General features: G+C 41.2%; 1 protein-coding gene across 10 annotated transcripts in view; it reads left to right on the top strand.

Moving 5' to 3' along the window:
• STK39 (serine/threonine kinase 39) overlaps window positions 1-13,068 on the top strand; it is a 282,065-nt gene that overhangs the window by 71,789 nt on the left and 197,208 nt on the right. For all 10 annotated transcript variants that reach the window (XR_009055030.1, XR_009055028.1, XR_009055027.1 and 7 more), the window contains exons 3-5: window positions 2,016-2,124; window positions 5,072-5,213; window positions 6,422-6,477. Coding sequence is in view for 6 of the 10 variants with exons in the window: in XM_057744396.1 (XP_057600379.1) it covers window positions 2,016-2,124; window positions 5,072-5,213; window positions 6,422-6,477 (307 nt within the window). In the remaining 4 variants the exon portion in view is untranslated. The remainder of the gene's footprint in view (window positions 1-2,015; window positions 2,125-5,071; window positions 5,214-6,421; window positions 6,478-13,068) is intronic.

Below are 13,068 nucleotides of genomic sequence, written 5' to 3'. Positions count from 1 at the left end.
CTTCTTTTTTTTTTAAATCCTCAGGAATTTTAAAATATCCAGCTGGTACCTCTAAGACCCTGAATTTTGAAGGAAGAGAATTGGATAGGTTATATCCATAGGCTATCTAAAACAGTTTCTCCATAGGTTAATTAAAAGAGGAGCTTGTCTCCTCCCCCCCCCCACACACTAGCTCACTGTCCTGTCAGAGAACCTGATCCTCTGGGGAGGAAGTGATATGGGCCATCTAAGTGCAGAGGTCTAAAAAATTATGCGGTTTTCCAGACTCTGACCCAACTTTGCTTCCATGCAGAAGAATTTCCTTTCGTATGAGCACCGGTTGTTGATTGTATGCTTTAATGATGTAGAAGTTTGGGGTTAGAAAGCTAGAAAGGCGTTCATTTATTATACATCGGATATAAACCATGAAAATGTAGAGCACCCATCCTTTGAAGAAATGTTGTTTTCATTTCTGGGAACGATGGGGGCATCTGTTTAAACTGGACCCTACCTAGAGCTGCAGGCCTTCAAAGTGGGCCGTCCCCACTGCGAGCAGCTGCCAGCCGCTTGAAATCGAGATGCCGCACAGCATTCCATTTCTGCCTCAGAAGCATCTTACGGTATCAAAACCTCACACCAGAAACAGATGGAAACTGGACCTCAGGTTTCAGACCTCCTTCAAAGGACAGGAGATGCTGACCAGAAAAGTGTCAGATTTAGAAAACCTGTGATCCGTTAAATGGGTGCGGAAAATGAGGAAGGGAAAGTGTCGTATAATGACAGGAAAATAGAAAAATTAGTGATTTTCTTACGAGTTTATCCATGATAAAAAGCACTTAAATAAAAAACATATATTAAGAGGTGTATGTGTGTTATATGTCACGGTATTTAGGCCAAGGTAATTGACATGTAGGGTCATCTTGGTAATTTGAGGTTTAAAGTGGTACTGGATCTATAAAGATGGCTCAAATTGGAGTATTCTGGTTGGCAACTTTAAGTGAAACAAAGTAGACACTCCTTATTGAAATACAAATACAGTGTTATTTCATCATAAATACATGATAACATAAGTGAGGTTTCTGTGCTGGCTTAGGTTTACTCTTGTGGCTTTTGGTCAGCACCTTGAAGGTGAGTTATGCTGGTCTGATACCTTTGCGGGTTAGCACTCGACTGATGGTTTTTATAGGAGGCATCTGGTGGTAACTTAAAACAGCAAACCAGAACCAATATGAACTTGAGTATTGCAGACAAATGTTTCCCATTTGTTTGATTTCAAAGCTTTTGTCTTCTGTTGGAACTTTTTTTCTGCAGCAGTGTTTTCTAAACTGTGACCCACAAAGCATTATTTTCCTGCATTGTTAATGCGGGTTCAGCTGTCACAGCTTATCTACTGCAGGACTTCTCAGAGCCTTTGACAGTACTAATATACCTTGTGATGCTTTTGAAGTGGGATATGGTATCTGATGTTTCCCAAGCTTATTTTTTTTACCAGCTGCCTCTCCCACCCCCACCTTTCTTTTTTCCTTGATGGAATATCTACCATGGAAGATAGTTTGGAAAATGATACTCTAGCATTTTTATATGTATTTTTTCAATTACTGTCACAGTAGTCCTGAGAAACAGACACAGTTTTGTTGCCCCCTTTCGGATGAGAGAGGAACTAAGAACCCCCAGAGGTCAGGTTGGCCCCAGGACCCAGGTCTCCTAGTAACTCTCCCATCTTATATCTCTGTCGAGGCTTCGGGTTCAGGTAGGAGGCACTCGTCACATATGGCGGGGGGTGGGTTATGTGGGCTGTGTGCTCATCTGAAGTTCCTCTGTCCTGTGGCTGGTCCGCAGGGCTCTGTGGGCTCCTGTAGAGGCCTTCCTAATTCTAGCAAGTTGATAATTTGGGGGAGAGAGTTAGTTCTCATGTGGTGTTCCCTGGCCCAGGTGTGCTTTAAGGAAAGTTACCCAGATACTCATCTGTGGTTCACATGTGTTTTGCGTCCCGATTTTCACCCGATGGTACATGTCACGTTTTGCTCTTTTTATAGAAAGAAATTCAAGCCATGAGTCAGTGCAGCCATCCCAACGTAGTGACCTATTACACCTCTTTTGTGGTAAAAGATGAACTTTGGCTGGTCATGAAATTACTAAGTGGAGGTAAGTGAATTTTGTCAGTGTTGTTTGTTTGCTTGTTTTTTTTCTTTTTTTTGCGCGTCAGCATGTTGAATAAGACTTTAGATTTGATCCCCTTACTCCTGTATTTAAAAGTTTCCTTGGTTTATTATTTGCCTAGAGAGTAAAGTCCGGATTTCTTCACATCGACAGTCAAAGCCTTTCATAACGCAGCTGATCTCCCAGGGTATCTGTGTCCTCGTCTACCCTGGCCTTCTAGGTGTGGGTGACATTCCCCAGGTGCCTTCTGCTCTCTGATGCCTCTGTGCTGCTTCTCAGCCCTGGATGTCTGTCTGTCCTTCTCCGTGTACTCAAGTCCTGAAAGGCCCCATCCTCTCTGCAGCCACCCCTTACTCTCTTCACAAAAGTTAACCAGTCCTTCCTCTTTAAAGCCCTCATTCTTAATGTTATTCAGGTCTTTAACACACTGTAATATAATGAGTTATTTCCGTGCGGTTTAGTAAAAGATCTGTGGTGATGGAAACGTTCTGTAGCTGTGCTATCCAGTTTCTACTAGTGGCTCTCGAGCATTTGACATGTGGCTAGTGTTACCCAGGGACTGAATTTCTATTCAATTTTAATTAGCTTTTATATTTAAATAACCTCAGGTGGCCAGTGACTATGGTATTGGAGAGTGTAGTTTTAGTGGATTTCATGAAGAAAGCACGTGGGAAGGGGAAGGAACTTTGCCTCTGTAGCCTCAGATCACTGAAGTGAAAACAGCCCTGGACAATGTAATTTATAAGACGCTGTCCCGTTCCTGTATTTTATCTCATTTAATCTTTTAGCGTCACTCTTTGATAGGGGAGGATAATGGTAGCGGCTAATTTTCTTGAACACTTCCTCCGTGGCAGGGTGCAAGGTGATGTCCTGATTTTATTTCATGTAATCTGGACAACACCCTCGAATGGCAGGTGTCATCATTCCCGTTTTGCAGAAAGTCCCCCAGGGCTCCAGAGAGTTAGGCAGCTTGCCCAAGGCCACACGTGTCGTGCCTGTCCGTGCGGGGATCTGTACACTTACAAGCTACGCGGCGCTGCCAGTATCATCACCTTCATTTTACAGACCTGAAAACTGGAGCTGAGAAAGCCCAAGGGATTTCCTTCCCAACCCCCAGCATCCCCACACCGCTTGTGTGTTCTCTTTGCAGGGCGTCCCTCGCTGTATATCCATCTTTCTGAGGTGTGGTGTGGTTAGGAGGAGGAGAGGAGAACATTTGGTGGTGCCTGGACGAAGCCAGAATGGATGGGGCAGAGTTTATTTTGTGGAGCCCGTTTTTGTCTGCAGATCCAGTTCAGCTATGGCTGAACCAGGGAAGCATCTCGTTTTTTCTCTTTCTTTCTTTTTTCTTTTTTCAAGAAACTGTCTTGGACCCAGCCTTGCAGTGAGATGCTGAAGGCATTGTAATCGCCTTGGGTAGGGAGCCTGGGAGAGCTTAGTTCAGTTCTGTTCCCAGTCTTGTCGACCCTGTTAGTTATTGTTTCCTTGAGTGCCGGCTCTGGTTTTGAATTAAAAAGGAAAAGAAAAAACGGAAAGAAGAAGGAAGCCCTTAGAAGCCGACTGCAGTGTTGAGTATCAGGGCTGCTTCTTGGTTCTACTGAGGATGGTACTTTATTAATAAGATGATTTTAACCTGGTCTCTTCTTGTGGCAGTCCACTAGCTGAGGAAACGAGAAATTCTGGTGAGCTGGGACCCCGCGGACTTTACTTCCTCTCTTTATTTTTATCCCAGTTAACCTTTTATAAGCTTGAGAATATCCCCTGTGGCCTTTCCTAAGGACTGGGTAGAACATTTCATTGTCTTCTTAAAAGAATCCAATTTAGTCTTCCCGGGCTTTAGGTAAGAGGAGCAGGTTTTGGACAGGTTTCCGCAGGTAAGGGGAGTGTGGGCAGACTTAGCCTCTTGGTCACTCTGCTTTCAGCAGGCCAGAAATGCATACGTGCCTGGTGTGGTATATCCTTATAAGGTAAAAAATAAAATGTTTTTGGAAGTATTGTTTTCTAAATGATCCCCAGATCCAAGAGTCAGTGAGTAAAGAGATGTTTTGTTTCTCTCTGAGGGGAAAAATGTGCATTTGTTTTTCTTCTGTATTATTTTATCACATCAGATCTCTTAATAAGGGGCCGGTTGCCTAGACTGGTGTAGTAAAACCTGATGGAGAAACTCAGTCCTCTTAGTTAATCAGAGAGAGCCTGGAGCCAAATTCAGGTCCTGAGGTAAGTTATTTGGTAACTCTTCAGAAATGTTGAACCCCCAGGTAATTAAGGCTCTTAAAAAGACCGGGAGGTTTGGAATATTAATGAACATCTGTTGAAACACAGATGCACAGTGCCAGGGATATTAATCTGTTTATAGTAACAAAGTACTATGTCTTCATTTCTTTATTATTAAACTCCATACATCAAGCCTCAAGTAAATGTAAATGAAGATTGCCTAGAGTCACAGAAAGGAATCTTCTGGTTATAAGCAGGGTCTAGAGGCAACATGTTTTTTTCCTCTCCTACCAGTGTCTTAGAGGTGAATGAAAATCTGTGCTGTTTGCTCTCAGCAGTTCCCTGCTGTCTCTTCTGGCCTCTCGTTCCTTTCTTTTTCAGTTTAGACATCCCAAACTCTCTTTTAATCTGTAACCAATTGCATGTCTATGGAAAAGGGACTCACTGTGAGGTGGCCGTGAACAGTCTTCTGCTTTCTGACCCAGAATCCCTCTCATTAAGTTCAGTTGGATGTGTGCTGGCAAATTTGGATGTGGTGTTTTTCTGGTCACAGACTGCCTTTGAATTGTTTGTATGCCTTGGGAATATTTGTGGTTAAATAAACAAACAAAAACTATAGTTTGTTGTTCTCATTTAGTTTTTTAAATAGGGAACCCTATTCTGCAAAGATAGTGAAGGTGCTTATACAGTTGTTCAGTTCTTCTGTCTGTCCACTTAGGTTCAATGCTGGATATCATAAAATACATCGTCAACCGAGGAGAACACAAGAACGGAGTTCTGGAAGAGGCAATAATAGCAACAATTCTTAAAGAGGTTTTGGAAGGCTTAGACTATCTGCACAGAAATGGTCAGATTCACAGGTACGACCCCAGCAGAGATGTTTCAAGCTGTTCATGTCTTTAGACCTAGTTAGTAAAGAATAGTAGGGAAACACACCTCACAGGTAAGTATTGGCATATTTCTAACTTAGGTAGGCTAAATAGATGGGAAAAAAGTTCTCAAGAAACAAACAAGAGAACAAGTTTTGATGAATTGTATCGGTATATTGATTTATCTGCTTTCCCTGAAATAAGAGTAGACTATAGAAAGCACTGTGAGGACTCATTAAAAACAGTCAGGTAACGTACTGTACTCATTTGAAGTGGATAGCATCTCTGACTTTCTGATACAGGCAAGAGTGTTCTAAACACTTAATATGCTAAATATTTTTGACATGGTGGTGGAAGAGAAGGAGAGGAGGCATGAATTTCATCTCTTTTGTGACCTAAAATGCTCATTCTTTAAATAGCCAAACAGCATTGAATATGAGTGCCTCGTGCTTCAAATGGGTTAGTGTCACTTGGGCTCTTAGGAATAGTTGAAAGGAAATAACCACTTACCAGTAATACGAATATTGGAATATTGTAATTCCCCTGCCCTGAACTATAAGTGAGCTGTATGTTTAATGATATCTACTGTGTTTTTCAATCATTGGAAAAAATATTACTTTAGAAAGCAAACTTATAAATTGTACGTTGTCATTTTTCTTAAGCGTTAAGACTACTCAGCACGACTTCTATATAGTGAAGAAATGCATTGTAGAATGTTATAATTAGGGTTTACAATCAGTCTCTCCCTAGAGGAAAGACTGATCAAATCCATTGTTTTAGAGGCTAATGGGATTGATTTGAAATTGCACCACAGACACATTTAAGTGGAAGTAGAACAGCTTTACATGGACTGGGCTTTAATTCTTGATAAAATGATAGTATTGTGAGTATATGGCAATCTATAGCTCTGTAACATAAAATAATCTACTCATTATTGTTTTAATTAAATCTAGAGAATGATATCACATAAACTGTTTGTTACTAAAAGCCTAACCATCCCCCAGGAGCAAACTATAAAATCACAATGTACCTTTGTAACTTTTAAAACCTGTGATGTAATTTTGATATTTATAAGAATAATTTTGTCAAACATCTACCTTGTATGATATGATGTGTATTAAAATCTGAGTGAATTAATGCAATATAGTGTCTGTACTCCACAGTTTAAATTCTCTTTTCTTATTTTTTTTTTCTAATAGGGATTTGAAAGCTGGTAATATTCTTCTGGGTGAAGATGGTTCAGTACAAATAGCAGGTAAAGCTGACAAAGATAAAACATTCTTTACTTGTTTACAGACGTTTTAGGCTTCAAAGAATGTAGACTCATTCCTAAGAAATGAGTAAATTGCATGTAATCTGTTTTTTTCAGTTGAAGTATAGTTGATATAGAATATTATGTAAGTTACAGGTGTGCAGTGTAGTGATGCACACTTTTTAAAGGTTATGCTCCATTTATAGTTATTGTAAAATATTGGCTATATTCCCTGTGTTGTACAGTATGTCCTTGTAGCCTCTTTTATACACAGTAGTTTGTACCCCTTATACTGCCCCTCCCCCTTTCCCTCTTCCCACTGGTAACCACTGGTTTGTTCTCTGTAGCTGTGAGTCTGCTGCTTCTTTGTTATATTCACTGGTTTGTTTTATTTCTTAGATTCCACATATAAGTGATATCATACAGTATTTGTCTTTCTAACTTATTTCGTTTAGCATAATACCCTCCAAGTCCATCCATGTTGTTGCAAATGGCAAAATTTCGTTCTTTTTAGTGGCCGAGTAGCATTCCATTGTGTGTACCACTCTATCTGGGCTGCCCTGTTGTGGAATGTTTGGGTCTGAGGTATAACATGTTTTCCTATTCTTTTGATAGATCTTTGTTAGATCATCCTGTAAATACTGCTATTTTAGAACCTGGGCTTTTAATATAGAACAGTTTTACTTTTAGTTGTATTATATTTTCTACCTCCCAGATTGAATAATGATGATATTTATGTAACTGCAAGAAGTACGTTTGAGAGTTTTTTTGGATGAGCTTGGAAGTTTAAAACATTGTACACATGAATTTTAAACCTTTTTATTTCTCAAGAGGTGGCTGAAAGAATTGTGAACTCTTACAATCTAGGGCTTATTTTGCTCTTACATCTGACCCTTCATGGCAGTTCTTGACAGTTGATAGGCATGGCGATGCAGTAGAGGTCAAATGAGTGAGAGCATCAGACAAGAGCCTTCTCTGTGCAGAACCTTTCATTTTATTAATCCTCCTAGAATAACCTGAAAGGCCCGGGATAAAATGGAGCCGTGTTCGTGTCAACTCTTGTCCCCCCCGCCCCGTCCATGAAGATCTGTCTCAGCAATCCTCTCAGCCATCGTTGCTTTGGACAGCTTTGGCTGGACAGTCCTTCTCTATACTGGACTGTCCCTGTCATCACAGGGTGTTCAGCCTTCTGGCTTCCAAGCATTAAATACCACTAGCAGCACATCCTAGCAGCATTCTTGGTGAAAATCACCGGTCTGGCTTGTGTTGCTGACAAAATGTTGAAGCTGTTTAATCAGCCTAATCTGCTTCTATTTGAGTTGGAGTGGAAGAGTCCTATCTTCTAGCATAAGTTTAGGGTCTTTGCATATCTAGTTATGAGAACAATGTTGTTGGCAGTCCTTGGTCCCACTCTTGTTTCTAGAGAAATCTGAGGATCTGGGGTTATTATTTGAAATGTGAGAGCTCAGCAGAAAACAAACACACCCCCAACACAAAGGATAAGCCTTGAGTCATCTCTTTGATTCATTGTTTGCCCTTCTCTCAGTCCCAGAGGACCAGTCAGGTGATGCCCCGGCCTGTATGGGAAGCATGATGCTGACCTTGGGCTCTGTGTTTAGTTAGGCACACTTACGGGGACCTTCGCTGAGTTATTATTTTTTTGTTGTTGGAGTATAATTGCTTTACACTGTTGTGTTTCTGCTATACAATGAAGTGAATCAGCTATATGTATACATAATCCCCTCTCTCTTGGACCATTCCCCCCCCCCATCCCATCATCTAGGGCATCAAAGAGCACCAAGCTGAATTCCCTGTGCTATACAGAAGTTTCCACTGCTATCTCTTTTACACATGGTAGTGTATATGTCCATCCTAATCTCCCAATTTGTTCTACCCTTGCCTTCCCCACGTGTCCACATGGCCGTTCTCTAGTCTGTGTCTCTATTCTTGCCCTGCAGATAGGTTCATCTGTACCATTTTTCTAGATTCCATAAATATGCATTAATATATGATATTTGTTTTTCTCTTTCTGACTTACTTCACTGTATGACAGATTCTAGGTCCATCCACATCTCTACAAATGTCCCAATTTCGTTCCTTTTTAAGGCTGAGTAATATTCTTTTGTATAAATGTATCACATCTTCTTTATCCATTATCTGTTGATGGACATTTAGGTTGCTTCCATGTCCTGGCTATTGTAAATAGTGCTGCAGTGAACATTGTGGTACAAGTTTCTTTTTGGATTATGGTTTTCACAGGGTATATGCTGAGTAGTGGCATTGCTGGGTCATATGGTAGTTCTGTTTTTAGTTTTTTAAGGAACTTTCATACTGTTGTCCATAGTGGCTCTGTCAATTTACATTCCCACCAACAGTGCAAGAGGGTTCTTTTTTCTCCACACCCTCTCTAGCATTTATTGTTTGTAGGTTTTTTTGATGATGGCCATTCTGACCAGTATGAGGTGATACCTCATTGTAGTTCTGATTTGTATTTCTCTAATAGTTAGTGATGTTGAGCATCTCTTCACGTGCCTCTTGGTCATCTGAATGTCTTCTTTGGAGAAAGGCCTGTTTAGGTCTTCTTCCCATTTTTGGATTGGGTTGTTTTTTTTGATATTGAGCTGCATGAGCTGTTTGTGTATTTTGGAACTTTGTCAGTTGCTTCATTTGCAAATATTTTCTTCCATTCTGAGGGCTGTCTTTTTGTTTTGTTTATGGTTTCCTTTGCTGTGGATAAGCTGTTAAGTTTAATTAGGTCCCATTTGCTTATTTTTGTATTTATTTTCATTACTCTAGGAGGTGGGACAAAAAAGATCTTGCTGTGATTTATGTCAAAGAGCGTTTTTCCTATGTTTTCCTCTAAGAGTTTTATAGTATCCAGTCTTACATTTAGGTCTTTAACCCATTTTGAGTTTATTTTTGTGTATGGTGTTAGGGAGTGTTCTAATTTCATTCCTTTACATGTAGCTGTCCACTTTTCCCAGCGCCACTTATTGAAGAGGCTGCCTTTTCTCCATTGTATATCCTGGCTCCTCTGTCATAGATTAGTTGACCATAGTTTATCTCTGGGCTTTCTATCCTGTTCCATTGATCTATATTTCTGTTTTTGTGTCACTACCATACTGTCTTGATTACTGTAGCTTTGTAGTACAGTCTGAAGTTGGGGAGCCTGATTCCTCCAGCTCTGTTTTTCTTTCTCAAGATTGCTTTGGCTATTCAGGATCTTTTGTGTTTCCATACAAATTATAAAAGTTTTTGTTCTGATTCTGTAAAATATGCCGTTGGTAATGTGATAGGTATTGCACTGAATCTGTAGATCGCTTTGGATAGTATAGTCATTTTCACAATATTAATACTTACAATCTGAGAACATGGTATATTGCTCCATCTATTTGTGTCATCTTTGATTTCTTTCATCAGTATCTTATAGTTTTCTGAGTATAGGCCTTTTGCCTCCTTAGGTAGGTTTATTCCTAGGTATTTTATTCTTTTTGTTGCAGTGGTAAATGGGATTGTTTCCTTAATTTCTCTTTCTGATCTTTCATTATTAGTGTATAGGAATGCGAGAGATTTCTGTGTATTAATTTTGTATCCTGCACCTTTGCCAAATTCATTGATTAGCCCTGGTAGTTTTCTGGTGGCATCTTTAGAATTTTCTGTGTATAGCATCATGTTATCTGCAAACAGTGACAGTTTTACTTCTTTTCCAATTTGGATTCCTTTTATTTCATTTTCTTCTCTGATTGCAAGGAGAGAAAAGATGTTTTGAAAATACAAAAGGGAAACTGGGAATTTATTTCTGATCAAATGTTTCTTCCCTAGGGAAGTAATAATGGAAGTGTTATCTTTTATTAGTCCTCCCCTTTGAAAAGATAAATTTAGTCAAGTGTAAGACCATTGGGTGGGCACTCAGTGTGCCAGTTTAGCACAAAGGCTTTGGAATCAGACAGGCCTGATTTAATACCCACTGTGCAACATGGGGCGAGTCATTGCATGTCTAAGTCTCAGTTTCCCCATCTGTGAGATGGTGATGATCATGCCTGTCATTCAGAAAGACACGGATTTTCTGTGCAGCTATTGAATCATAGGATTCAAGCCCTTATAAGTGCAATGTGTTTTTGGGAGTTACAGAATGTTCTCGGTGGAGAGGAGATGCCAGTTTGCCCTCGAGAGGTATTTCTATATAGGCATTTTTGTTAAATTGTCTAAAAAGATCCTAGAACGGACCTTAATCTTTAAGACTTCAGTGAATGGATATGCATTGTTAATTTTAAAGAAATACACACATATATACCTCATTTTGTACTCATAGTTTTGTGTTCTCTGTTTTAAAGAGGGTCTTCCAAATTGTATAAGCTTTGTGTGCCATAAAACCTGGATCAATCCCTGTTTACTGTTGTCGCAGTAAGTAAATAATTTGAGAAATGCTTCATGTGACCCCCAAGATGGGCAATAGGGGAAAAGACCGTATTCGCTTATGTATTGCGATAGCAAAAGACTGGAAACAACTGAGGTGTCCCAGTGAAATATGGTAGATGGTATATCTACACTATGAGAGACCCACCGACGGAGGATGAGTAGTTCTCTATACGCTAACATGAAAAAAAAATCACCAGGCTACAGGGTTAAGTGAAGAGAAGAAGGTGAGATACAATGTATATGAAACGCCACAGTTTTGAAAGAAATGAGGAGAAAGAATACCTCTATATATGTGTACAAAGAAACAGTAGAAGGATGATTGCGGGGGGGTGGGGTGGACTGCTTAGTATGTATCTTTTATAATATGTCGAATTTTGAACCATGTAGAAGTCTGACCTAGTAAAAACAAATGAAAATAAATGATTCAATAAACTTGAACGCTCAATAAATCAAAGTCATTTTTAAACCTTTTATTATGCAAGTTATCAAAAGTAGCGCAAAGTAGAGAAGAGTAGGAAGAATCCTCTGGTGCTCATGGCCTGGCTTCAGTACTCATCCGTCTTTGGCCAATTCCCGATTCACCTCCTGTTCCCCTCCCTACTTCAGAGGCTCGTAACGTTATTGATGCTGACTTTTGTTCTTGAGCCCTACGTATGCATGTCTTGTCCCTCCTCTAGACAGTGGCCTTTATCCCGCAGGCCAGGGGCATCATGACGAAAAGACTTCAAGTGAACAACTGAGAAAATTTGTGGACAAAAGCTTCAAACCGTCCAGCATCAGATAGTCTAGTTGTTAAGAAGATAATCTCTGAGATCAACGGGCTTGGTTGAAATTCACAGGTCACCACTCAAGCTCTGGGATCTTGGTCAGGTTGCTCCAAATCTTGAAGACTCAGTTTCCTTAAAGGGAGATACAGGCATAACCCACTTTTTTTCTTTTTGTGACATCTAAAGAGGCTCTTCGTATCTGGCAGTGTTATCACAACGGCTGGCACGTTATAAGCTCACAGAAAATAGCAGCAGCTGCTGCAGCCAGTCCTGTTACTGTTCCTGTTTCTACTGGTCCTTTGCTAGGACCGGTGCAGGATCACCCCCTCCGCCCTGCGCTGCCTGGAGATCACATGTACCTCAAATGTGTCTTGCAGGAGGTTCAGCTCTGAGGGGCTTTATGAGTTATAAAAAGGGGATGCTTATTAATTATGCAACTTGGACGCGAACTTGTCATGAATCTCGCTCTAAGCTGATAAAGAAGTACAGCTGATTCTCTGTTTTGTGATGAAACGATCATTTCTCACGGAAAGGGTCAAAACAGCAGTGAACTGCCTTTGAAACGCAGAGGCAGGTCAGCCCCTGGCTTGTTTGACCACCTGGTATTCTGCCAGTCACTCATCCCATTATTCTCATCAGTTTAAGGACCCGAGCTCCTTCGAAAGTGCATTGTCCTTTTCTTTCCTCTCCGTTGGGATCCCGCGAGGGGAGACTTCCCGACGTTTCCTCTCCCTCTGAGGCCTGTGGGTGGTGCTGTTGAGCGTAGCCCAGCAGGTGGGTGTGCGGCTGGGAAGGGCACGTGCAGGAAGCCACCAGCGGGGTGGTCACGAGAGTCAGTGAGTCAGCGTCTGCAGTGCTCTGGACAGTGCCCGGCCCACGGTGCGGGCGTTGCAGAGAGCCGTTCCAGGCTTTCCTAGGTGTCCTTTCTGTGTGTGTGACTTCATGCTTGTGTCGTGGCGTGGGCTGGAACCCTCATTTCCCCGGGGAGGAGTGGTGGGCCGTGAGGCACGTGAGAGTGCAGTGCCCATGGGTACATCTCTGGAGCCGCTACAGCGTCCTAGAATTCACATTTAATGTTCTCCACATCCTCTGACCTGAGCCTAACATTGAGTTTATACAGGATTAAGTTTTGTTTGTTTGTTTTGAACTCTAAAGTAAGATTATTGCCTTGAAAGCCACAAAAACAAAATCATTTGTAATGGTTCCTTGGAATAGCAGGGTGCTGCTGTGCTCTCCGTGTTAGAGGAGTGGGACCTTCTTGGTCAGGTAGTGGGTTGCTGCTGGAAAAACTCAGACCAGGAGACCTCAGGGCTTTTGCTGGCATCTTGGCGTGGGGGGGGGGTGAAGTAGGGGAGGAAGCTGGGAGAGTTGAAAGTGGAGACTCACAGCAAGAGCAGAGCTAGACCGG

This window comes from Hippopotamus amphibius, chromosome 8, assembly GCF_030028045.1.
Source record: "Hippopotamus amphibius kiboko isolate mHipAmp2 chromosome 8, mHipAmp2.hap2, whole genome shotgun sequence".
In the NCBI taxonomy this organism is placed as follows: Eukaryota; Metazoa; Chordata; class Mammalia; order Artiodactyla; family Hippopotamidae; genus Hippopotamus; species Hippopotamus amphibius.
This window is presented reverse-complemented; position numbering and strand designations above follow the sequence as displayed.